Below are 27,404 nucleotides of genomic sequence, written 5' to 3'. Positions count from 1 at the left end.
CAACATGCCCGGAGGGTTTCCGCATGAGTGTCAGCAGCTGTGATATAGTCGAAGGGAGACCCGTTCGGAGCGCGTGCACCTCGAAAAAGGTAGCAGGATCGACTCTGTTCGAATGACCAATACATTGTGCCACTAGTGCTCCGTTGCTACCGTCCCATTGCATGCTCCAATGGGAAGGCTCCGGCCGTTATTGAGCTCGTTAATTAACCGAATGCTTATGTATTTCAAAATTGTAACACGGGAAAAAAAAAGAGTACTATTTTTTTTTTTTTGTTCACTTCGAAGCTGATCAGGGGCATGAGCTGCCAGTTGCGGACCCTAGAGAGGTCCCTGTACAAAAGCGAGGTTTAGCTAGGGCTCAGGAGGCAGAGTGATTGCAAGCAGAGAGAGTATGTGATTACGAGATGAAACGACATCGAGTAAACGCGGAGGCGCGGTAAAGAAAAGAAAGCATAACATAGCGCAGAATCTTAACAAGGAAACTCTGCTATGGATCGTTTCTTTTCCCCTCTAAGAGCATCCGCAACGACCGAAGGTGATACACAAAAAATAAAATGGACGACAACTTCTTTGGGGAAACAGTTTTCATGCGACCTTCCGAATCCAGTTCCTTGCTGAAGCTTTCTCTCCCCTTCTGCGATTACGTCTCGTCTCAGTATACTTGCAATACCTACCTAACCGACGTTCTTGAGTGACGGATAATGTCTAGAAACGTCGTATTTAATGATTACTCTCTTTTTTGTATTATAGGCCCGTAGCTTTCAAGTTTTGAGCAGCGCTTCGGGCGAGCAAAATAAAATATTTCGCTCGCGTTTCGAACGTGCGTCATCACGCTTCCCCCACTACAGTTTTGTTATACTCCGTTCCATTCGAAGTGCCAGCGTAGCAGACGCTACAAGAGCGAGCTTCGAGCTTGTAGTGTCCCTTCCAAGCACGCGCGCTCGTGCAGTGCGAGCATCGTTTAGGGGAACATGTTTTTGCAGGTAGTTTCAACTTCGCTATCACGTAAAGTGAAATATACGGGCTCGCTGAAGCTATGAAAGAACGCAATAAAATAATAAAGCTGAATGGGACGCTGAGGCCTCGAGCTGCATAATTATTTTTTTTTATTTTTTTAAGACGTTTTGTTATCGCGCTTCTACACATGCGACAGGTGGTTGCATTCGAACGTGGCACGTGCAAAATCGAACGTTACAGCGCCACCTGGATAGTTCTGCCAGCATAACATGGTCGCGTCTTGCGCACGCACTCGCGCCCCCTGCCCGAGAGCAGCGGGTTGAGAGCGCGCACACAACGACAACCGCAACCGGATAGCGGATAACTTCGAAGAAATCTGTAGTCGCCCACAAATCTTCGTCCCCACTCAAAACATTTCTATCGTTCCCAATTTTGTTTTAGCCCCGCGCCGGCTAACTCGGCGTGAAGACGCTGCGTGCGTTAGCGCTTCCACGCCCTATCTTTACCGAGAAAAAAGAAGAAGAGCAATGTTTTGTTGGAAAAAGAAAAGCGGTGTTCCACTTGCGCCAAGCGACGAAAAAGAGGCATCGCGCAGCAGCACTAATGGCAGCAGCAACCAGAGATTCGTCGTCGCTGTCTGAATCCACGTGCCTGTCGTTTTCGCGACCGCCTTATAGCGTTTTTCTTTTTTTCTTCCCCCGATCTTCCTCGATCGCTTATTCGAGGAGACGGATCAGACGCGCCCTCCTTTCGATCTCTCTGCTTGCGGCGGGCGCCTTTGCTGCCTTTGCTGGGGCTCTCTTCTTCACTTTCTTCCCCGATTCCATCGGTTCGACTCTTCCGGCAAACCCTCTTCTCTTTTTTCTTTTTCTCGAGAGACAACGACGAACAATGCCGAGCCATCAGAAAAAAGCAGGCCCGCGACATATGTTGCCCACGCTGGCATCTTTCCTTTCTTTCCTCAGCCGCGTGTTTTTTTTTTTTTTTTTTGTTTTTTTTATCCGCGAGCGCATGACGGGCGCGCGTTGCCTTTCGGGCCCTTCTTCGTCCGTGTTTATCCGTCGAGATCAGAGTACAGGCGCGCAAAGCTTCCGCGTCTCGCTCTCCACCATTCGAGCGTCCGCCTTTCAAAATTCCCGTCTGTGCGCGAGCAGAAGAGAGTCGGCGACTGCTGTTGCGTGCGGCTCGAGCGCCGGTCTTCCGCGGTCGTCGTCGTCGTCGGTTCCCGTATATAAACTCGGCGTGTTCACCACCACTCTTCGGTCTTGATCGTGTTTGCGTCGTTTCTTATTGTTGCTCGCGGCTCGTCATCTCGTGAATCTCGGGCGCTGTCGCGCTGGTTTTTGCGCGGTGTCTCAAATCCATCGCGAAGCGTAGAAGACGGCCCCGCGCTGCTGGTAGGCTTTTGATTTTTTTATTCTGCGGCGGTCCTATTATACTGCGAGAGGAGAACTGGGCCGGTTTCACTTTCGCTTCTCGGACGATTGGGAAGGAGGAGCAGCAGTCCCCATTGTGCCGACGACGTTTTACGCTCGATCGAGTTCCTCGATGTCGCGTGCGTCTGCGTCCGTCGTTCTGCGCTTGTTAGCGGGGACGGTCGCTGTCATTGTTTGCCTGGCTGCGGTTTCTAGTGTACGACCTGTCTTCCGAGACGGTAGGTCGTCCCGCCCGTCGAGAGCGCGACGTCTGGGGTGATTCTTTACGGGCGTTCAGGTTTCGATGGGAGAGACTCGGCCATGCTGTCCCCTGCTTCGATTGACGTCGTCCGTCGTACACGAGTGTGTGTGCTGATCGTTAACAAGGCCGTTTACAATACTGTCTGTCTGTGCTATGTGCGCGCGCGCGTGGTTGTTTTCACAGTCGCAATGTTGAGAATTCGAGTGTCTAACAGGTTTTAGTTCCGATGAGCTTCGGATTCTTATCTGCTTCGACTTTGTGTTTTCTAGGGGAGTGCGAATCGTGAGATCGAATTCTGAAACCTTTAAATCCTTGAAGCTGAAATCGAAATCGAATCGGATAGTGCCGAATAGTGACCGAAAATTGCAATGCCGAATGGAATATCAAATGCAAAATTTCTTCTTCGCAATGCACACACACACACACACACACACACACACACACACACACACACACACACACACACACACACACACACACACACACACACACACACACACACACACACACACACATGTAGTTGAGAAAAAGGTTGTACGTGTTTATTTTTCTCCTAGCACGCAGAACGAAGCCAAGCTAGCTCGGATCAAAGCGTCGTGAATTAACAGAATGCAGCGACTGCACGACAAGCTCGAGACAGCCGAAGGATCTGTCCACCCACACACGCCGCGTGAATACGCAGAGTGCTGGACGGATGGACGGATGGGGCTGAGCCAGTGAACCCGACCAAAGTCCGAAGCCACCTGACAGGTTAGCGGAAGAGGCGGGTGCAATTATCGCTGCTATTCTTTTGTTTCGATAAATAATTGTCTCATTAGGACCGCAGCGACCGATAATAGTCTTAAAGCGCACAGAGCTGGCGGCAGCTGACGCGAGATATTTGAAACTAAAATGGCAACGTGCGTTTTTTGTATTTTTTTTTTTTTTTTTTTTCTGCGTATGTCGCATCCAAGAAGCTTGGAGCGCGACTACTTTTCGAGGAATACAGGAAACAAACTACTTTCTGTGGAAATGGTTCGTCAGTTCATTCTTCTTAACCGAGGCTTCATTTAGTTCAAACCGAGGCTTATGAGGACTACGTCACCATATCATCGTATGGTTCCCGAATAAACCCGAACTTCCACCAGGAGTAGAAATATTCGATATAGCGAATTATTCGAAACCTCGAATACTAGGAAGCAATTGGAAATCGAAACTCGCATATTCGCCTACCCCTAACGTTTTTTCACGTTAAGCAATTAATCCCCCCCCCCCCCCCCACACACACACACACACTTTTTTTTTTTTTTTTAGCGAACGAAGTTTGTTTGGCGACGGTTGAGTAGAAACGTAAAAGTTGAGCCTGAATCACTCGCTCACTGACCTACAGCATTGACCGCAGAGTGGCGCCACTTTCCAGTACGCGCGCTCGCTCGCTCGCTTAATTGACCACGTGACTCCAAAATCACGTGTCGTAAGATCGCAGGCCTGGGCGTTCCGTCCCCCCCAGACTTTTGCCCTGTTGTTTATCTTGGGATTTCTGTCTGCGTTGCGTCTGTTTGTTGGCTGCCCTTTCCTTTCTTTTTTAATTTCTTCTTTTTCGCTTTTTATTTTCTCTCTCACCGCCGACGTTTTTTTTGGGGGGGAGCCCCACCTTCCGGGCGTTTCGGCGGCGTCTCCTGCTAACAAGCCGCTTGAGAGCAGACGACGGCCAGGTTCGAAGACCTTTTGTTTTTTGTTTCGTTTTTGGCATCTTTCCTTCTCTGCTCTTCTCTTCCCTGTCGTTCCTTTCTTTCACGCTGCTCCCGTAATCCTTGACTCCTCTTCTTTCTCTCGTCGGGCTCGTTTTGCTCTCTCTTTTCTCTTCCCCGTTGATTTTATTAACATTCTTGACTCGTTTCATCCGCGCACGCGCACGCGGGATCCTCTTTCTTTTTTCCTTTCTAAATTATTTACTTCTCCATCTTTCACTCTCCTTCGTTGCATCCCTTCTCTCTCTCCCTCTCCAGTGACGGCGGCACAGGAATAAACTGGTATAACTTTCTCGGAGCCCACTTGCACGACGAACGCACGGGATCGTTCGGCGAGTTGTGGCCGGCCGCCGCCGAGCGCGCGCCATTTTTCATTCGTGCGCTTTCCTTCTCCGAGGGCAGGCTGGTTCCGCTCTACTCTGTAATTACGACCCGACTGAGAGAGAGAAAGAGAGAGACAGAAAAGAGATAATTTAACGCAGGTACTACGAAAACAACAACAAGAAATGCAGCGGCCGGACACCGTCTCCGGCCGAAGCAGCGTGCCTTATTTGGCACGGCTTGGCTTGACTGAACGCGGCTTGGCTCGGGCCGGCGGCTTTCGGTGCAACCAACAAAGCGCGAAAGGAAGACGAGCAGGAGGGGAAGAGGCTAAAGGAAGGAGGGGAGAGTAAGAAAGTGCCGCCGTGTGTTTATACAGCCTGGCCTTCCGTTGACAGCCGTGGCAACCTTATATGGGCTTTTGTTTTTGCTCAGCCGCCTGTTGGCCTGCTTGTTTGTGCGCTTTCTGGCCCAGGCTAGAATGAAAAACAAACATGTAAGGGAGGTTACCGAACGCCAGCCAACTGCCCCCCCCCCCCCCCTCCTTATACTGTTCTCTCTCCGCTCTATCTTGATCGTCGCCGATGTCCTGAATGAAGTGTGTTCAGAGACCAGCGCGAATGTTATGATTGAGACCCGAATCTATTCGTTCGGTGGTGTTCACACGCTGTTCCCACTAGTTGGACGTCGAAGCGGAAACGAAAGTTGAATTTGGGTGAGAATTAGTCGGTGCTATTGGCCATTCATTTCACTATCGCTGCTCAAAGTTGATCTCCTGAGGGCTTCGCAATGATGATGTGCAGTGTATTTTTTTTTTTTTCCCTTTGCCTTCGTGCTCAACAGAGAAACATTGTAACTTTGTTTGCTATGCAAGTTTAGCGTCTCAAAATGGCGTGGTTCTCACGATCATCCGTCGTTGCTATCCCAGGTTATTTTACACGTCGGCTATTGGTTTCCTTTAAATATTTTAGGCGCTAAAGAACTGGCCTAAGAACGCCCTGCTCACCTCGAAGCTGACAGTGCGATGGGAGCTGCGCCGAACCAATCGCCCGTTTCCCTTTCATCACCTCATCTCTCACTCGGCGTGCGGGTATGGGCGGGGCTGTGATCACGTGACGAAAGAGAGACGTATGACTGCTCCGACGAAGCTTCCACCGCACTGCCACACCGCGTTTCACTTGCTCTTCTACGTTTCTCGGGTTCTTCCTGTCGCTGCCTTCTTCTTTTACGTGCTCCGGGCTTCCTCCCAATCCTCTTCGGAAGAATTCCCTGAGCGCGGCGCTTGACTGGTCCGTGTCACGATGAATCCTAGGAAACGAAGCACGGGTTAAAAACATTCAGCCTTTCCACTCTGGTGAAGAAGGAAAACCAGCAAAGCTGTACTAAGGTGGGAATGAAGTAATCGTCGGCCGCAAGTCGTCAAGCCAGAGTAGAAAGGCTGCAGAACTACCGCCATCTATGAGCGACGGCGGCAACCAGACAACCGGCAAGACGGTTGTCTGGTTGCCGCCGTCGCTCATAGATGGCGGTAGCTGTCCAGAGTTTCGTGTCATCATTGGTTTGCTGACGGGCACGATACTGGGGAAACCAGCCCTTAAAGGGTGCAGCCGAGCACAGCTAGGGCTGCTTCGTGGTGTTGTGAATCGAAGCTACCGAAAAAATCCGGGAGCGTTATATCTAGTGGTCGCTTGGCGGCGTCGGCTCGGTTCAGTTTAAAGCGTTCAAGACGGCCGAACCAGTCAAAACGATGAATCGAAGGTGATAGCAATTTTTCTTCTCACGTAGCGCCAGTTGTTCACTCAATCGAAATGTGTCACTGCATAGCTGATTAGTTTCGTATCTTTTTCGTATCTGTAAAAGCGTGCACGTTTCGAAGTGCACTTTGGACGGGACAGTGCCAGTCTAAACGGTAAGGCTGAGGCCCGCTGTATACTACTTTTCTAATGACATCACCTCTCTCTCTCTCTGTCTCTTTCTTTATCTCCCCCTCTCAGTACAATGATGCTGCGGAACAGAATTCCTACATTTCTTTCACCTTTTCCTTTTATTATGTGATATAAAATGTAAAAAGGAGACACAGCTGACTGCTCTTCTCACGTGGGTGAATGGTGATTTTCACTCCACAACATGTGTCGGGTCTACATGACGAACACTCCACATATGAGTGCTTATTAATAATTTTGTATATAAAAATGATCGGCAATGCTCAAAGCTTTTTCTCTTGGTCGACGATGAGAAAAAAAAAAAAAAAAAAAAAAAGCTGAAACGCAAGATTTGATTGAGTCGAAGCATAGTAAAATTAACAATCCCTGTTACATAAAGAAAAAACTATTGTGTTTATATTTGTGTATGGGGTTTCGATGGGACCAGGCGAAATTTTTCGGTCGCTCACCAGTCACCTAGCTGTGTTTGGAAATTTGGGTTTGTCCTTTGCCCCTTTGTTCCCCTTCTCCAGGATTATTATCGTCAATCTTGTCTAGTTCGCTTACGGTAACAACAAACTTAAAGCAGCTTAAAAAAAAAAAAAAAGTGCTTGACATAAATTGGTTATACGCGTGAAAGACACCAAAAAGGGTGACATATTGCAGTGTTTTATATATATATGTATATATATATTTGTGCGTGCTCGTTTTCTGGGCCCCTTCTTTTTAACCGTCGCTAGGGCCAGTGATACAATTGCTGTCAAGCGCCAAGTAAAGGAAAGAAATGCACGTCATTACGAAACGGAGATCGGAATCGTTTTTTTTCGGAGAGATCGAGTTTCTCCTCAACGGTACAAGGTCGTACAACGGAAAACCGTAGCGGCACCTCTGAAAAGCAGACTCTATAAAAGTTTGCAATCCTTTTTTTGCTTGGGATTAGATCAGCAGCTGGCGATACTTCAACCCTTCATGAACGGTTCCATCTTATTTTTTTTTTTTTTGTGTGTGTAAAGAAAAGAGAGATGGAGGGGCGGTGACAAACTGCAGCTCAATTCCCAGCTCCGCCGAGGTTACTACACAGTGTCATTCTCGACGTCTGAGCTATTCGGTAATCTACCGCCTTCGTTCCTTTGTCTTTGCAAAGGTTATACTTTTTGAAATGACCAGATGCGGTTTACGAGAGCCATGAGAACGGACGAAAAAGAGAAGAGATCGAGTGGGTGCGCCAACAGCTTTTGGTCCTCACCGTGTCCCGACACGGAAACGCTCTCCGGGAATGAATGTAATGAAGGGTTTTAGAAAATGGATTACGCTCTAAACGTCAACGTTCATTCATATTTTTTTTATTATTTCCGTTTCCGCGCGTTTGAAGCAATTCAAGTTGGCAACAAAAACGAAAGAACAGGTATCCTAGGCACAGGTAGAAAAAGACGTCCAGTAGCAGGCTATGAATTTAACCTCCGCAATGAATCGTTCCGCGCTTTCCTCGCTTTTTTTTTCCCCGTCGGTCTGAGAGCCTGGCTAGTTTCCTCCGGATAGTAGCTCAGGCGAGATATTCTACGCTTGTTTTTCTCCTTTTTTAACTGGATGGTTCACTACATTCTCGAAAACTCACTGCCGGATTTTCTTTTTTTTTTTTTTTAAGAAAACTAATTGGAGGGGGGCTGTTTTAGTAGATGTTAAGCAGTGGTTGGCGGGCGCATTTATTAACGCTAAGTGGCGATTATAAATAGTCGTTCCCATTCCGAGAGAACTTTCAACGAAGAGAAGGAAAAACACATTGAAGGAACGAGCAAAATATGTACTTCTCGCAAAATCGGCGTCGCGCCAAAGAAAAATGACGGCATTTTTTTTTTTTTTTTTTGTTATAGGGCTAGCGTTAAAACATGAATTTCCGTGTTGTTCAATCACGGAGATCCATGATAAATACTTCATTTACCGAGAAAAAGAAAACACCAAAAACAAATCTGTTCTTTGTTGACATCCGTTGGAGAAATTCTTGATGCACGATCCAGGAATTCCACGAATCTCCACGATTCACCCTGCATATTTAAGGCACCATTCTCTCTCTCTCTCTTCAACTAGCTTGCTCTGTTAGGCTGCAGCGATTTGCGCCAAAGTAAACTAGGCACATCCTTCATCTGGGCCGCACACCGGCATAACCTGGAGCGCCGACCGCACGCGAATCCGAGCCGCTCCCATTCGCCGCTGCCACCACCAGCGCCTACGAGATCCCTTCGCCGCACTTGTGAATCGTGCCCACGGGCCCTTGTTATCAAAAGGAAGCGGTCACCATCGCCAGACAGACCCAAGAAAGGCCCATGAGGAAGCCAGGCCGGGCGTTAGTCGCCGGCTGCCATACCTCTTCTTACCCTTCCTCCTTTCATCTTCGCCACTTCTTAAACACACACACACACGCGCGTTAGTAGTCGCACACGCTCACATTCTGCTTATGCCTCGCGTCCTCTAAGCACCCTTGCATGCGCAGGGAGGACGATGCGCCGTAACGGCGTCAAATTACAGCGTCCGCCGCCGTTGAGCGATGCGGCGGCGGAGGGCCGACAGTGCCGCAGGTGTAGCGCTAACCGATCTGCGCGCCATTTTGGGTACGGCGGCGGTGGTGGTGGCCGTGGCGGCGCTTACTTCGCCTGTCTCTGTCTCGCTGTGCGGCCTCGCTCGCTTCTTCGGCTCTTTGGACCTTTCAGCTTGCGATGAACCGCAGCTGACGCTACGAGCCGTCCGAGCCAATCGTATATCGCGTGAGTGTCACGTGATTTTCGGGAGGGCCGCGTAGACTAGTGGTACGTTCACTGCGCTGGATTGGTCCAGATGGCTCGTAGCATCGGCTGCGGTCCGCCGGAGGCTGAGACGGAAGATAGCCTTCGGTCCCCCCACCCGACGGCCGCTGCCGCGTCTTGTTAGGCCACGGCCAGTCTGTCTTTTCCAGGGGAGACAAAGCAGAGAGGAGGACTGCGCGGGGCGTAGCAGAAAGGCGTTTGAGACCGCGGCGCGCAAATTGCAGGTCTGGACCGGGCTAAAGGCAAATATTAGCGTTTCTGTAAGCGCTTATAGTGCGCTGGTGGCTCGTAACGGCAGTGTGCCGTCTCTCGTCTCCCGGGGCTGCGATCGCTCGCGTCTTCGAGTGACCGAGATTGAAGCCACGCCGCACCTGTTCACTGCTTGGTGCGTGTTTCCGTTTTTGTGAGCCCCGCCCACGAGCACACCTGACTGACGAACTGACTAAGGAAAACTCTCCGCGTGTGGGTTTCATTTCTTGGTAGGTTACACTCGAGTAACCAGTTGATTTTCAGAGTACTAAGACTCTTTTTCGCCAGCGGAGTTTGTTTTTGGCCACTCCACTCTGTCCGAGCAGATCCGAATTCTCACTCGCAAACAAATAAAAATACATAAAATAACATTTATTGGTTTGCTGTTAAGTAGTGTAACCAAACAAGAAATATAAAAAAAAATAAAAAAAAAAACCCGGCACCATTTAGTTGAACCATTTTTGTTTGACACTCATGTGGACGATGTTGTTTGGGCTTCGACGAAGTCAACCGAATAGGTTGTCGCCGGTTTCGACGGGGAATAAATGCCGTTTACTTAGACGTGTCGCGGTAATCTTGAAAGTAAACGGCCTGGTTCACTCGGACGCGGATTTTGGACAAGGCGCCGGTCTCGACGTGCTCTGCGCGCACCAGCAGAAATCCTGCGGTTTCTTTCGAAGACAGCCTGGCCACTTAACGAACTAGTTACCGAGCTATGTGGCCGGAGTTTGCTGTCACACCTCAGCGGTCGGCGCCATGCTGCAGCTGTCGCTCGCAGCAGCCCCGATGGGGCGGCAATGTTTGAAGTCGTTTTCCCGGCGGAAATGTTTGCTCTTCTAATGACCGGCTTCTTGTTCCCAGGTTTCCTCTGTAAACAACTCGCCGTCATTTTCCTCCGTAACTATATTTCTTTTTTCCACGAAACCAGCGGCTATAAACCTCGGACACGGTCGTCCCGTTTCGCTGGTTTCCGAGAGTTTCGCGTTACTATCATTACTTTTAGTAATTACGGAGAAGCCGTTTTGTGTAGCTCTCTGTTCTTGTCCCCCGCACGAATGAAGGCTTCAAAGGCGAGGCAGAGCGCGGGTGGGGAGGCTCTACTTTAGAGTTATTCGGGGATGTTTTCCGTTTATTCGCCGTATCTCTATGTGCCAGCGAATGCGTGCGTTGGTTCGTTAAGGGGAGTGTATGTTTGTTTAACGATGTGTATTTTAGTACTAAGTGCTCAGTCCGGCCATCTGGTGGGCCATTTCGGAGGGGGCAGGATGGACGGTGGTGTGGTGGTGCGTCGTTGGCGGTCTTTGCGGTTTACGCAAACCGCCGTGCTTCCGAATTACTCCCTTTCTCCTTCGGTAGATCAGAGTAAGAGAGAGAGAAAAAAGAGTGATGGCAAGAAAGAATGGCAAAGAGAAAGAGAGAACGCGTCAAGAGGTGAGACGCAGCTGCCGCCAGCAGAACTTGCTCTCTCGATCGGCGAATCCTAGCCTCATGAAGTTTCCATTGCTGTCGCCAGATTCTTACCGTTCTCATTGTCCTGCCAGTAAATTGAAACCTTAGACGGAAGCGATGACAGATTGCCCTGCCAATATCTTTTTTTCTTGATTGTTAACTCACCAAAAAAATTAAAATGACATCGCAGAAAAATCTAGCATTTGGCCGGCTTGATAACTGACAAGGTGCTTAAAACTGAAAATGTTGTCGTCTTGTTTATGCTTCCTCTTGTGCGTATTCGTACCTCTACCTGCTTCCACCACTTACGTGTCTGGAGATTCTCAATTGTTTACGTTTGTGTCGCTAGATGGCCTCACTCTATTTGGAGCCGCAAATTTACTCGTGGCGGCCTGTCAATTCCTCGACTAAAGAAAAAGGACGAGCTTATCTGAACATTGTTCATCTTTGGGCTGTTTTCCAGGTAATTGCGACAGAAATAAAGAAATACGTTCAACCAGCGTTTCGAGTCCCACTAAAGACCGAATAGGGCTTGGTTGAGCGTATTTATTCGATAATTGTTCCCCCAGCCAGACAGGTTTCTGTCAAATGTTCACGTTGAAATTGTTAATGACATCGTTCTTCGTGAACCAGCATTTCACCAAAAAAGCAGCAGCACAGCTCTCTCTCTCTCTCTCTCTCTTCTTTTCGTTCTTATTTTCTTTCTTCGTCGCTTTTTTATTCATTTTTTAATTGTTTTGCAGTCTCGAAGCATTCTCCCTCCGGACATAGCATTCCCCGATCTTTTTCTCGGTGCGACGTTGGAAGCTCTCAGCGTCGTTTTCGGTACAGGTGGTGCCATCTGTTGGCAAGGAAAGGCGATCGCCACATGCCGAGCCACAATATCGAGCGTTTGTTTTTAAATATTTTTGTACGTTTGGCAATGTAACTCTTAGAATGTTATGAAAAAAAAAATGAAAAAAACTAACGAAACAAAACAAAATGAAGAGGCGCTGAGGGCGATTGACGCTGGCTGTCTATGTCTACTAGTAATACACACTTGTACATAAACGTTACGAGTAATGGATTACTTGCAATCGATTACATTTTACTGTAATTTTGTAACGCTTCAATTACTTCTTGTAAGGAGTAACGATCCTTGTAATTGCATTACTTTTTTGCTGAAATCAATTACAAAATTAATCAATTACAAATTTCCTCAATTTTTTTATATTCTTTACTGAAAAAAAAAAAAGAAAAAAAGGGGGGGGGGGGGGTAGATGTGCTAGAGTCACTCAGCTCTGGGCAGTGGTAATTTTTTTTTTTTTCCGAAACCACTTTTTTGAGGATTAGTAGGCTAACTTTACTACGCTTCGTTTCCTGTGTACTTTTTTTTTTTTTTGGTACGCTGGAGATAACGTTTGGGCATGAAAATTTACCTTATCCAGTCTAAAAAAAATTGGTTTGCTCTGTATGTTTATACAGCCTTGATGGAGATGCGCCTCAACGGGTAATCGGTCTCTTAGCTGTAGATGAGAAATTTGGCCGGTGCAGTACAACCGCCAACCTTGGATTTTTAGCGTGCATCACGCAGTACTGATTCCACGAACGCGTGCCGGTACGAAACTCATCCAGATCGAAACGGGCGGGGGCGGCGGGGATTCGAATCCAGGAGGTTCCCAGCGCAAGCTTTCGCTCCACGCTCCGAGCTGAGACGCGTTAGCCCACTCGGCCACTTCCTGCCCCCTTATCCAGTCTCTTGTGAGTAATGTATTTAAATAGCGCTTTTTTTAATATTCTTTTTTTCATGAGAAGGATTAGGTGTGTCGGCGTCACTCACTCAGCTCTAAGCAAAAACGGTTTGAGGCTTTCTTCTTCTCTTTTTTTTTTTTTTCGATATAACTGAGCTTGAGACCCAAAAATTGTGCTACCACGATAAAAAAAAAAAAAAAAAAAAAAAATAGTTAAATGAAAGGCAACGTGGGAAGTAATCGATTACTTTAGAGCAATTTTTCGATTACTTTTTTCAGGCTATAATTGTAATTTTAATCGGTGACTTTACAGTGAAGTAATTGTAATTGCAATCGGTTACTCTTTTTCAGTAACGTGTACGAGTCTGCTAGTAAAGCATCGTAGGCACTGTCCGTGTTGCCACAACAACGCGGAATTCGTTTCATTAACGCGAAGTGTGCACCTTACAGCTTCGTGCTCCGCCTTGTGCTACCAAACCGACTGTTGGGATATCGTTTCGTCTTGCACACGAAGGCGTAGTGGCCTCTTTCAGTTGATGGCCAGCAGGTTACACATCCTGACACTCGGTTATTCTTCGGAACCAGAGATTATATTTGCTGCGTTCTTTCGTCTTCTACATTCTTTCCCCCCTCTCTCTCTCTTATAAACAGGAAGAGATAGGGACGTATGCGGCAAACTTTTGAAGCGTCCCCGTAGTGATGGGTGGGGGATGCGCGCATCGGGCCTGAAAGCCGCTCAACTTAATTAACGAGGAGGGGGGGGGGGGGGGGGGGGGGGGCTCGGCTCCCAATTAATTCAATTAAAAAACGCATGCTGTACAGCGTGCCCAGAGCAGCCGCAGCACCACACACGACTCGGAGCATACAAGGCGCGGGCAGAGAGCGCGCTCGCAGCCACTCCAGACACCCAATTTGCTCCGTTGTGCAGCCGTGCCCCAGCAGCTCGGCGGCGTTCAACTTTTGGGGCCGTTCGCCGAGATCGTATCGGAAAGTGGGAGATTCGCGTCCATCTGGCCGCGCGGCGAGTTGCCTTTCCCTCTGCGCTATCGTGGTTTGCGTAATGTTTCGCGTGGGGTGATCTCGACAAACTGCGCTTAGAATAATAATACACGTAGGCGCAGCGCTTTTGCCCCCTTGGTCTGGCATTTAATAGGACCCCCTCTCTGTCTCTCTCGTCCCCCCCATCTCGAGCTTTCTCTTCCTCTCTAATTCGTCTTTTACCGGGCTGGCCCTTGCTTGGTTACTGGTGTACCCCCGGCCCGTTTGTCTCGCCGGGTTCATTTGCCCTGAAAGCTTCTCTTTGTGGGTTTAGGGCTGCGGATGTTCTAAAAAAGCGATGCGTATTTTTATTTTTTTTTTTTTTTTTTGGGGGGGGGGGGGGGGAGAAAGAAGGGGGAGGGGCGTTTTGCGCGTTTGGAAATTAATTTTGAGTGTGATGACGGTGGTGGCATTTTATTACCAGAACAATAATAAAACGAGGAAACGAACACGTAATAAGCACTTGTAGGGAAACGATCATATTGTAGCTCGGCGTCGGCACGGCACAGCACGGCGTCAAACGAGCACAGCGACACAACAGCACGGCTTCAAAACAGCATGGCGTAAGAACAGCACAGCGTCAAAACAGCAAAGCGACGGAAGAGCCCGTTGTTCCAATGAAGTGTCGAAAAAACGCTTGTAATCCCTCTCTTCTCTTTCGGAATGAATCCTTTGCTGAGATAAAGAGGTCCAACCACGCGTGCAGGATTCATTTTTTTTTACACCGAACACACTTCATAGCTCTTCCCCCGCCCTCTCCTGTTTCGTGGAACCAAAGTTTTCACCGCACCGTTGCCTTGCATCTCATGTTCGGGTAGAATTCAGCTTGGCGACTATGAAAGGGCACCTGACGCGCGTGTCCTGTACTTCGCCGCCGGTCGTCTCTAAGAAGCGATCGGGGATGGTCATTTACCAGGGATATTCGTTCCGTGTTGCACAAACAATTCGCAATCGCGCACTATCGAAGTGTTGCGTCTCCTCCGGGTGTCAAGGATCAGCAGCAACTCGTGGAAGTGGGGACAGCTCGGTGGTGGAAAGGGAACGGTTCTATTCTTTTTATATTGTTTATATTTCACACACGCAATAATTTTTATTGAATCGTAGTTTTCATTAAAAAAACAGCACGCTTGCCTCGAACAAGGAGTTTATTCAAGTCACAAAATAGTGCGATATCGATCTCTATGAAAGGAGCTAATTTTAACGTGGGCTGAATACCTCCCACTGAAACAAAATACTGTATTCAAATGATCTAGGTTTATCATATTCGCAACATCCGTAATGAAGCTTAAAACAAAACTATGAAACGTAGTATAGAAGAGTTGCTATGTCCTGTGCGTAAAAAAAAGTGCCGTGCATTTATACGTTATTTTATTCTTTTGCATTAGGCTATAGAGAGCAGCATCAGCCATCTGCCAAACATGAAAAAATACGTAGCAGCTTTTGTGATGCAAACAATAAAGATCAAATCTGCCACTTCCAGCGTCAGCGAATCAAGAATCAGTCGTAAGAAAACGGCAAGGGGTTCAACTCCATTGGGGTGGGAATGTTTTATATTATAGGCACCAAAATATAAAGACACCGAAAACGAGCCGGCACTTACGTACGTGTTGTTTGGACGCTTTGCTTTTTCGGCAGATGCTCTTCTATCGCTGTGCTGTTTTGACGCCGTGCTGTTTTGACGCGTGCTGTTTTGTCGTGTGCTTTTCTGTTGCGTTCCCGGCCTTCTCTTTCTCAGGACTCTCCATGAGACGTCGACTGCGTCGCAGAACGAGCAACTTTCGTGCACGAGGTTGTGTTAGAACATTTTCGAACTCACTGTATCGATACTGATGAGATAACATTAAAGGGACACTGACACCCCCCAAAAATTTTTTTTTATTTTTTGCCAGGCGCTTCATTATGGTGTCGGAGGACTACCCAATTAATATTTTGCAACAGAGTAGCGTATTTCTTTAATAAAGCCAAAAGACGCAACTGCTCGAAACCGAAACCGAAACCCGACGGAGGTCGGAGAAGTGGAGAGAAGAGAGTGACTGGCGGAAGTCACGTGGCTACACCCGACCGTGCTTTTTTTTTTTTTTGTTTTTCTCCTCTCCGGTAGCAGACGACACGACATGCGGCGTGCGGGAACTGCTTGCCGTGCCATTCTTTTGCAGTTATGTTTGTTCCGCTCGTTGTTATGTACTCCAAGATGAGTTGTTTTGTACATTGAGGAGTTAGAGATGAGTAGTGAGTGCCCGTGGTGAATTTCCATGATCGGCTCCGAAAAGAATACACCCAAGATGTTGCGTGAAGAGCTGGCTCACACGTCCTGCATCCGAAAAAAAGTGGCATTGTGCGACAGAGTTTCCGAAAGATCAACGGGATCGGGACCAATGGCTGGCTGCAATTCCTGTAGAACATTTACGGGCACCTCGGAAAGCGGACGGTACCTGATTTATATGCTCCTTGCACTTTGTGGAAAGTGATTACATTGAGTTCGCAGGTGTCAAAACGGAAATCCCATACCGTTTAATTCAGCGAAGTATCGTCCACAACATTTGTTTGTTATTTTTTTTTGTTTGTTTCTTCAGTGATGATTGTAAAAAAAAGAAAAAGATATGTAAACATCAGAAATTGTTTGCAAAAAAAAAAAAAAAAATCACGGGGGATCGAACCCGGACCTTCGGCGTGTGAAGCGGACGTCTTTCCCACTGAGCTACTGGGGCATCTCGTTTCTGGTGGATCTCTTTCCTTAGTAATAATTCAGCCGGTAAACTGTAAGTTTGAAAGTTTGCTGTCGATTTTTCTTTAGCAAAAGCACTCCCGGGTCGAAGTCGGGAAGCACCACGCTTTGGGGACATTCGCACCTAGTGAAGAAATCGTACGCGTGCATATTCAACTCGAAGTAGACACGTCGTGCTTGACGTTTGCGCGAGCGTTGTCTTCAGCCACGAGAAGGGAGCGACGGCTCGGCGACGTCTTCGTGCAAATCGGCTTGGTGGCCGGGCGTGTCGTACGGGATGAATACCAATTCTTTTGATCAGTCCCAAATTTCTCTTTTAACGGTAGACAGAATTCGCCGGTACCGCGAACGACAGTTCTGAAATAGAGGTCCCACGCCCGTCGTCCGCTGCCATCGCCGTCCCCGCGAGTCCCACGATACGCGAAACGACGAACGCACAGAATGCTTCCGGTTGTCTGTGGAACTTTTTTTTTCAATCAACGTATTTGCAGCTTTTTAGAAGCCACAAAAAATGGGTTTCATATTTTATTCTATTTTTAATATTGAGTGTGTGCCTTCAGTGACCCACGACTTTGATTAAATTTGGTGGTCGCATCGATACCTTAGAAAATGGCCCGTGACCGCGAAAAAGAGAGTGAGCGAGACTCGAACCGGCCAGTTCTTGATCGGCGGTTTTCGGGCGGAAAGAAACCGAATTTCGAGCCGCAAATTCTGTTCTGGGTAGTTGAGCCCTCATATGTCACGTACAACTAACAACCTCGGCGAGCATAAATACCCTGTCAGTGTCCCTTTAAGTTGCTGTGGCTGCCATCTCCCTCGAAGTTCATACACGACGGTCCCAGTGACTCCTCCCATTGTTGAAACACATTCAGGAAGTCCACATTCTCAGGCTGTTCCGGACAATCCTCGTCTCTTTCTGAATCCCTTCGACGGATCCGAATTTCTGCCTCGAGGCTCATCCCTCGTTTTAGGGAAGGTGAAAAAGTCACAGATTGGCCAAATCAGAAGATGATGGAGGGCGGGGAAATGGCAGCCATGTTGTTCCGAACCAGAGGCGGCCGCACTTTGATCGCAATTCCTGACTCGCAGAGTCCTTCTCAAAAGTACCCTCCGTAGCTGCTCCGCCATTTATCTGAGTCCTCCATTGTCAGGGCACTTATTCTGAGCATGTACTTACTGAATGTGAGCTCTGCGTCGGCGTTCGGCGAGTACTCGGGTTCAGTCACGAGCTTTTCGTGCCCCAGAAATGGCGACCACCAATGTTGCTCGATTTTTTTTTTTTTTTAAGGGTTTATTTCTGAGTCGTTTATACAGAGGTACCACATGTGTTATGCCAGTGCAAGTTAGGATTAGGACCGGGAGAACATAATCTCTCCTCGCTATTGCTCATGGACTGCCACTCGCACACTCAGAATAAGCTCTCGAGCTGCGACGTACAAGTCAAAGATGAGCGTGTTTGTTCACGAGAGCGCGAAGATGCCCACCTGCTGAGCGAGGCCGATTTTCTGCTTCTTGAGAAAAGGGAAGAATTAGGAAGACTGCGATGCCGCACCGATTCATTCGCTGCTACCAAGCTCGATGGTCGTGACTTCTCGTACAAATCGCTTTTCTCGACGGACTCATTCCAGCAGGTGTATCAGAAAATGCTCACCTGTTGGCCGCGTACTCTCAAACGTAAGAATTCGACGAGCACGGCACGCTGCATGGATCGGCGCGGTTGGGTCACTTCCCAATTTTGTTTCTACGAAAGAAACCGACCAATTTGGGCGTTACATTAGGTGGCGCTTCAATTAGACGACGACGTACCCTCGCTCCTATTGGGCAGCGAGAAAGAGAGAGAGAGGGGGACAGACATTAGCCGACGACGGGAAGCCAAGGCATCAGCGGACGGCCGGCGGCAACTCACGTTCGCAGATATAAAACTTGGCGAGCAAGAAAATGGTCAAGAGGGAGAAAGCTGAGAAGGAGGGGGGAGGGTAAGATGGCGAAGTGGAAAATAAACAGCAGCGCACGCGGAGGCAAAAAGGAAAAAAGAAAAAGGGAGCTGGCGAAGAAAAGAAGTAACTGGCGCTTTTGACCGACCTCTCGTTTACGGATGATAAATTCCTGCGCCGCGAAAGCTTTGGGCGGCGTTTCTCTAAAGCTGCGGAACTCTCTAAGTAAAACTAGAAGAGGAAAATATTTTTTGTTTTTTATTCTAGGCGCGTATTTTTCCCCCCTTTCTATTCGCAATGTGCGTTGCGTGCGGCCTATGTGTTTATGTCTGTGTTTGTGTGCGTTCCTCTCGCGTCCCTTAATTTCTCTCTCTGAATCTTTTTTGTTTTCCTCTCTCTCTTTCTATCTCTCCCGCCCTTAGTTTTCCTTTACGTTTCCTTTTCGTCGTTCAGGCGGCAGAGAGCTTAAATAGGCATAAACTGCAGAGGCTTTCTTCGTGGCGCGCTGCGGCCGGGGAATCTGAGATTAGAAACAATGGGACGTCGTCCTTCTTTTGTTTTTGTTTTGTTTGTGCGATGCTTTTGTTGCTTGAGTTTTAGGGCTGTTGCATTACCAACCAGTGCGTCTGTTTATTTGTCGTGTAGCACATTACGAAACATACGCTGAGCTGCGTCTAGAGCCAGGAGACAGGTACGGCGACGGGAGTCGCCGCTGTGTAAATTTTTTAATTTACACCGTATGTTGCCCCCACCGAGCTGCTGACACGAGCGACTTCCTTGTTTACCTTTATGTGCCAGTAGGTGTTTGGATTTTTTTCCCCTGTAGGCGTGTATAAAGAATAGAAATGTTCGTTGGATTATTATTTTTCTCGCGATTTATTGGGAATCTCGCGCTTTTTAACACGGACAAGAGGGGAGAACAGGACAACACGGTGCGCTATATTTACAGCGCCCACGCCGTGTCAAAAAGAGCTACCATGTCCTCAAAGTTTCAGCACCAACTCGCCCAAGAATCAGCACTGATCAATTTTATTGGTATTCATGCGTTGCGTGGAAAACGCCATCTCGACTTGTTTTCTGTGCGAAGCTTTTTGTGGCGTTGCTGGCAGGGGCGTATTTTGTGTTCGTTTCGCAGCTTTTCACGTAAATTGCAAAAGCCATATTATTTTGCGTCCACCTCTCCGTGAGAAGAATGCCCTTCTCTTATTCCCTGGCTGTATTCGCGTACATCTCCATTGGTACGCAAGCCGAAATTGGCTTGTGTCGTCATACGACGGCCGAGGAAATAGTTTTTGCTGTAAAAATTATGAATGAGAGTACGCAAAAGGGTATACTTGATAAGCGCTTCCCTGCAATACGCCAAGCGCGAGCGGTTTCTCTGCCTCCGCTCGCACATCGGCCGCGCACGCACACCCGAGCCGCACTCTTTATTGTGCCGCCATCGGGAGCACCGCACACTCGCACATATGCGTATTTGGTGCGTATACCCTGACTGAATGATTGTCAAAAAGGGGGAAAGAAAAAAGCGGCTAAAAGAAATATGCCGAGTGGTGAGGTTGACACTTTGTCATTCAGCTCCCGCTTTGTTCGCGGGGGCACGTGACGTGGTCACCTTACGTAATCCTGGGCCTGCTTTATTTTTAACTTTTGCCTATTGATGTAGGGTTAGGCCTCGGTTTTACGAAGCTAAAGTTGGCTAAAGTTACAAACTTCCTTTCCTCGGTGTTTATAGATAAAATATAATAAATAAAATGAACAGTAACAAGGGAGGTGGGGCCAGGGTTTCTGTGGCTTCTGCGCCGCAACTTCCGCAAGAGCCGTGACATGCAAAGCGCTTCTCCATCGGTTAGGCCCTTGCAGTGGCGTTTCCACGCCCATGAATATTCGCCCGGTACCAGGATATTTATGGCAGCGCGAAAATATAATCTCCGTTTTCAACCCCCCCCCCCCCCCTTCCTATATTCTACCTTCCTCTTTGTTACACTTTTTGTTGCGAGAATTTTTAAACACCTTCGTAATTTGTTCTCGGCTTCTTCGAAAAAAAAAAAAAAAGTTTAGATCACGAAGGGCGCGGTCTATAGAGAACTAGTTTCACGCCGGAAGCGCGATAGCGCACCATATCCCGAAATTGACACTTTAATCGAGGAAAAAAATGAACGAATATATCCGTCTCGCCTGTTTCTTTTTTTTTTTTTTTTTTGGCTCACACGCGCCCGCGGGTTCGATCTCGTCAAAAAGCTTTTTTTCCCCGCCCTCCGTCGTTGGTCGAAACGCGGCGCACGTTTTCTTCCTGAGTAGAGCGAAGTGTTTGGTTCGTCGCAGCGCAGCGCTTTTCCGCGGAGGAGACGAAGAAGAACGCTTCCCATTAAAACGACGCTGGCCCGCGAAAGTGACGCAACGGGTGCCTTTCGCTGAGCTTGCATGGCCGAGTTTGCGAAATTACCGAATCTTTCCTGACGACGACGGAGGCAGGAGCGCCATTCCCTCCCCGGTCTTTCTATCCGCCTTTCTTTTCTCCGTTCCACTTTCGCGATGACGCGTTTTATCATTAAGCTGCTCGGAGGAACGCGAGAAAGGCGGTAGATGAAGGCTGGAGAGAGAAGACAGGCCGCCACGGAAAGGGAGGGCGAGGAGACAGCCGCCGAGTTTCTGCTCGCGTTTTTGGGGCCGAAATGAGGGAAATATGCAGATGATGTTTCCGCAGCGATGTCGCGACCCGCATACGCTCGGCGACTGATAAACTGGAGTGCGGAGTATTTTTGACAGCCCGCGCGGAACCACGCCTGAGGCGGCGGCGGAGGGGGGACCCGCCCGCCGCTGTGTTACGCACTGCGCGGTGTGCGACACCGTAGCACGTAATGCGGTCTGGCACCGTGGAGGAGCAAATTCGACGGCAACGAAAGAACGCGCTCGCGCCATTTAAATTTGAGTTCGCCTTTCCTTCTTTCTGTTTGTTTCGTTCACCGTCTGAATTTGCCGAACGCCCACGGCGAACCGAACCACTTCGTACGATCGTACGAAAAAAGCAACTTGGAGTTGCTGTTTCCACTTCATCGCGCTATCTTGTTACGCCTGCCGGGTGGTCTCTGAAACTGTCAAGAAGACGGGCGCGTCCCGCTTCTTGCGGTGGGTTACTGTATTTCTCGGTTATACTTTGGCGTCTGGCTCGTAGGTCTCGGGTTTATTGAAAATTAATGTCGTTTGGTGTTGTGCAACGCGAGTAGTTTCGTCGCTGGTTCGTAAGTAATGTGCAGCACCATAAACTGCACGTAGTTGAATCGTCTCCAATGTCAAAGTTGTACTTTCAAAAGTTCGTAGCTGCAAAACGTGGTATCTCGAAGTCACTTCGAACCTTACGGACGGCGCTTGTACGACCAGACAAAACGCGAACGCCGCATTTTTTGTATTGTGACGCTTTTCGGAGTGTTCAGTGGTTGCTCCTTTCGTAGGAGGACACCGGTACTATCTAAATGGGATGTGATTATAAAACCACGTCGGTATTTCTCGTTTCTTTGCAGTCGTTCTCCTGGACACAACGACAGAAAGCATCCTGAACTGGACGCGGTATCCTTACGGTCCACAGGCGAGAACACCGGGGGTAAGTTCCCTGGTCCATATATGAAGTGCTTCTCGGATGTCGTGCATAAAAACCGACCGGTTCGCGACGACTTCGTTCGGTGGCACGGCCGTTAAGTGAACAGGCCACCATTTGTTGAGAGATCGCCCGATAAAACGCCTTCCGCTAAGATGATGTGCACAGTGGAACCGGAACAACCATGCCCCTCAGGAATATTCGTGCTGAGAGTTGCGTGGCCTTCGCTAGATGATGCGCTATGTGGAGCCGATAAAACTGTGCAGTGGAAAGGCGGGCTGCATGGGTCTGCGCATCAAAGAAAAAAAAAAAGATCAGAGAAAGCAGACATTGGTCGCAGCTCCACACGTTCTGGCGTTCGCGTTTCATCCCGTTCCGATAGCGTTTGCTGGTAGTACATTCGAATGGTCATCGAGTGACCCTAACGTGGTTGGGACGTTCCTTCACAAAAAAGTCTTTTTTTTTTTTTTTGGGGGGGGGGGGGGGGGGGGTTTAGGACTTTTCGGTGTAGGACGTTTCGGTGCATGGACTTTTCGGTGTGGGATTTTTCGGTGCGCGGACGTTTCGGTGCACGGACATTTCGGTGCATAAAACATCAAAATCACGAGTTTTTTTTTTTTTTTTCAAGTTTTTTTTTTTTTTAGTTTTTTTTAAACGTAATAAGCACTATTTAGGTAAAAATTTATTTTTTCTCATTTTATAGTTTTTTAGACTTGGTCATTTGTTTACGGCTACTTACTGATATACCACCTAGGTGACTTTGTTAGGCGCAGTACCATCCTGCGTGAGGATTGGAGGCGTTGGACGTTATGCTTCGTTTGTCGGTGTCTCTTTTCCAACGTACGCACTGTCGCATCACATGTCTTGAGAGTAATTTTCAACAATCTCAAGCTTCTTGCTGTTGGAGCCTTTCCTACACACATTACCAATAATAAAACCCACTCCTTTAGAGAAGGCGCCGAGAACGCTTGTATCGACCCAACGCGTAAGTACTATGTGATGCGGCTAGTTACGTTGGAAAAGAGGCACCGGTGAAATAAACATAACGTCCAACGTATCCAGTCCTCCCGCAGGATGGTGCTGCGCCTAACAAAGTCACTTATATCGTATATGAGTAAGTGACCGTAAATAGATGACCGAGCCTACAAATTTACAAGATTAGAAGAAAATCACTTCTGCCTGAAATGATGCTTAATAATGCTTTCGGTGCACGAAAAGTCCGTGCACCGAAAAGTCCGCACACCCAAAAGTCCCACACCGAAAAGTCCGTGCACCGAAATGTCCGTGCACCGAAAAGACCTCCTCGAAACGCCCTACATTGAAACGTCCAACACCGAAACGTCCGGATCCCCCATTTTTTACACCTTATTTTTAGTATTTGCGATTTTCGGTATTCATCACTTTAAAGGGAAACTGAAGCGTTTCTGTATTTGCGAGAAAATACTTCAATGGCCTTCATTCGGCCTCCAGGATCATGAATATCGAGATTAGTTTTACATTTGGTGCACGGAGGCTGCAGAAATTATTTTTAAAGCACCGCCGAAGCCCCTCCTTCCGGGAGCGTGACGTCACACCGGGAGTGAATCTCTGCTCTCGCGCATCTTCAGCGCCCATCAAAGCTATGCACGCGCACTCTCGCTATTTTCAAAAAGGTCAGAAAGAGACGTCACGACTGGTGTCAGTGCGGGGCAATGCACCTGGCAAGCTTGCAATTGCACGCGCCGCGCACACGAGCGACACGCGCTTGGCGGCCCAAAGATCCTAGTATGACGTCACGACCGGTCGGAGGTTTTTCGCGTTTTCTCGCGTTTAGATATGTCTCCGGAGAAAACGAATATTATATTAAGATTCACGAGATAAAAATACGCCAGAATTCACCTCTAACTCGTGTCATTCAAGAAGTGTTTCTGCTTCCCTTTAATAAAATCGGGTTTTATCGGTGCTTATTCTGCATGAACACGAATTCAGGTCGTGAACTCTGTGAAAAATAATGTAAACAAACACACAGCGTGGCCTAGAGGGAAGCGAAAGCGCATAAGCACGAATATAGCGAGCCGATTGGTTGCTTCAGCGACTCTACATCCTCGGAGAGGGAACGTTTCGCTGATAGGTGTTTACGAATTCCTACAGTTCGACTTGTTCTTTCCGAGAAACTGCTAATTCGGTGGTGAGATATGTCTTCTGCAATGTATACATGCGTAGCACACTCAGCCGCAAGGCCACCATAATAAAAGCTAGTCTAACGTCCCTGCAACCCATGCCTACCAGACTTAAAATAAGGCGAAATTCCGAATGCTAGACAGACATTGTTTTATCTATTATTTTCGTAAGTCCGTCGAGATTACATTTAATGCGCATTTATCGGTGTTTTTTTTTTTTTTTTTAGCGAGTAATTTGTATTTATCTGTCGAGGGGGCCAACCAGCTTGACTTACGAAACAACAGGCAGGTGCGCGCAGAGTCATTGTATGGAAACCGAAGGATAATCGTTTGATCGAACCAATCGCTTCGAATCCGTGTTTCTAGAAGCTGTTGCGTCATACGCAAATCCCCGACAGATCGAAATCGAAGACAATCTTCACGTTTGTGACGAAATACGCGATAGACACGTCAGTCTATACACGGGCGCTGCTTGCCTGCGTGCGAACGCAAACATCTGCGCGTCCCGGAGAGAGAACGTTTAAAGGCATGCACGGGGCAACTCTTCATTTGCCAAAAAAGCAAAAAAAGCAAAAAAAAATTTACCAAGTGAGCGTACCTACAAAGTTGAGGGGCTAAGAAAGGATAAATAAAAACGGTGCTGTTGTAAAGGTGTAAGAGGGAGAGGGGAGTGAGGGAACGCGCGTGGTTGCGGACAGGCAAATTGCGGGGCAGAAGCCCCATCATGGCGGTGGCACGCTGAACGCAGACGAACATCTGGCGTCGGTACGCCTCTTTGATGCAAATTCTAATTCCTTCGAATTAAGGCTTCCCTTTTCCTTTGTTCTTTCCTGCTTTAGATTTCAGGTTGCGTCCGCGCGGGCCCTTCTCATTGTGTTCATTCATTGCAGAAAAAAAAACAGAAAAAATCGGTGTACCTTCGTTTGTTTGTCGGTTAGTTGTTTGCTGGTAAATCTGCGAAAACTCCTCGATCTTCTGCCGTCTGCTTCTTGTTCTTGTTTTCGTGTTTTCGTGTCCTTTTTTTTTTTTCTTTCCCCGCGCTTTTTCTGTGCGCCGTCTCGTTCTGCGCGACTGCAAACTTGCAGAAACAAACAAACCAGTTTACTCGCCTTAAGATTGTCGTTGGTGGCGTTGTCGTTCAGCGAGGTGTAAGAAAGCAAACAAACATGGATATGCCGAATGTGGTCTATGAGAAAACGTTGACGAAAGCAGCGTCAGCCATTGCCATAAATAAAAAAAAAAAAAAAAGAAATTTAAACAAAGAGATTGCGAACTCGAGAGAGTTCCAGTCTTTTCTCAATTCTTCGTGTTTTTTTTTTTTTTTTAAATTTTGCGGTTTTAAGTTTTGAGAATCGAAGCGAAAGAAAACGGAACAAATCGAGAGAAAAACAAAATAACTTCGCGTGGCTTTGACGTCGACGGTGAAATTCGCCTTTTTATACACCGCTGCGTATAAAACAAGAAGAAATCTCACGGCGCGTGTTTCCGGTCGACGTCGCGCACTTTCGCGTACGCGGGTGCCTAACTTCGAAGCATTCTTTAGAAGAAGAAAAACAAATAATAATAAGAATTCAGTGTCGTTGTTTTTCTTTTTATCCCTATTCTAAGTTCTTTTTTTTTTTTTTTTGGCTCGTGGCCCACGTAGAATTTGAGAATCGATCCTACATTCTGCGTGACCCTTATCTCATCTTGGACAACTTTGCGTAGCTGCTGTTTACTTCTGTTGAGGATCTGGGTTCTGAATTTTCGACTGTCGCTTTGCCTTCGGCTTTGCTTGCTTTCGACAGCGCGAATGAGATGCGGGTTATATAAAAGAAATAACATATACGGCGCAATATTTTTCATTTCTTTTAAGCACAACTCCTAGAACAGAGGTCATCCAGCCCATATTCCTTGCGACTGCGTCTGCAGTTTCGCTGTTTCAGGCCTTCCTTTCTCTCTTATTGAGAGAATTACTCGCCCTGGTTCTTTGAGTTCTTTGGACTTTCTTTCCTGCTTTGGAAACGAAATTAGCCACGTTGAAAATTGTTATTTTGTAATTGCATTACTTTTTTTTTTTTTTGCTAAAAGTAAATGTTCCTTTGTACTGGAACGATATTATTTGTTCTGATTTAAAGTTTACTTTTACGAAAAAGTATTCACATGTATTATAGCAACAGCGCCTTATAAACAAGGACAAAATGAGAGGACACATAGATAAACACAGCGCTGTGTTTGTCTTTATTTATTTGTTTCTTGTCTTTCTATGTGTGTTCTTTTCTGCTCCTTGTTTATAAAGTGCGGTTGCTACTAATATGAACTCTCACCAACTTGCCCAAGCTTCCATCTTAAAAAGTTATTAACGCGTGTGCCACGTTACGAACGGCTTCGTTTCGAGCGAGTCCTTTCATCGATCTTTTGCGCGTTTACAAAGGGATCTCGAAGGAAACCGTCTCTCCAGAAGCATACAATGGGAAACAGAATCGAGAAAACAATACTTACAGAAAGCAGCGTCGTAGAATTGTATTTAAAGGGCCCGTAACTACGAAGTAATGTCTATTTTGTTTTTATTGCAGGCTAGAAGCCGTATTGTGCTTTTACTTTTATAGGACTCACTCGGCATATTGAACAGTGCGCCGTGTTTGACGCACTGTGGCGTCTATCAAGTGGATGGATGCAATCTACTTCAAATAGATCGCGAAAGAAATGGTAATTCACCGCATAGGGGTGGTCATCGGTGCACCAAAATCGCCCTTTTTCGAGTCCTGGTAAGAAACTAAAAGTTTTTATGCGCCATTGATATGTTTTTAACGGAAGCAAGGGGAATCGAAATTCCGCTCCCCTTCCCAGTTTTGTCCCGTAAGATTCGCCAATCGCCTTGATCGTGTCGTTACGGCATTCGGCGTGTTAGGGGATACGTTCAGATTTTAGCTGCTGACACGCGACGTGGAAGCGTGGTCTTGACATGTCGCCACGACGCAGTTGGGTCGAGAAGCGAAATCGATGCCGTTTTGAAAACGCTTTTTTTCTAGCGCTTTTTGAACGCCAAATGATAAGGCAACTACAATAAAAAGCCATTTCATGCTTTAAAATATTTGATTAGTCGAGCCGCGATCGCGGCGCGGTGGCGTCGAAATTCGAGCG

General features: G+C 47.5%; 1 protein-coding gene across 2 annotated transcripts in view; it reads left to right on the top strand.

Moving 5' to 3' along the window:
* LOC8042063 (ephrin type-B receptor 2) overlaps positions 1 to 27,404 on the top strand; it is a 273,829-nt gene that overhangs the window by 194,970 nt on the left and 51,455 nt on the right. For both annotated transcript variants that reach the window (XM_042291061.1, XM_040499562.2), the window contains exon 2: positions 22,049 to 22,128. In XM_042291061.1, the coding sequence (XP_042146995.1) occupies positions 22,049 to 22,128 (80 nt within the window). The remainder of the gene's footprint in view (positions 1 to 22,048; positions 22,129 to 27,404) is intronic.

The sequence above is a fragment of the Ixodes scapularis genome, unplaced genomic scaffold, assembly GCF_016920785.2.
Source record: "Ixodes scapularis isolate PalLabHiFi unplaced genomic scaffold, ASM1692078v2 PGA_scaffold1__304_contigs__length_218370807, whole genome shotgun sequence".
NCBI classification, from domain to species: domain Eukaryota; kingdom Metazoa; phylum Arthropoda; class Arachnida; order Ixodida; family Ixodidae; genus Ixodes; species Ixodes scapularis.
This window is presented reverse-complemented; position numbering and strand designations above follow the sequence as displayed.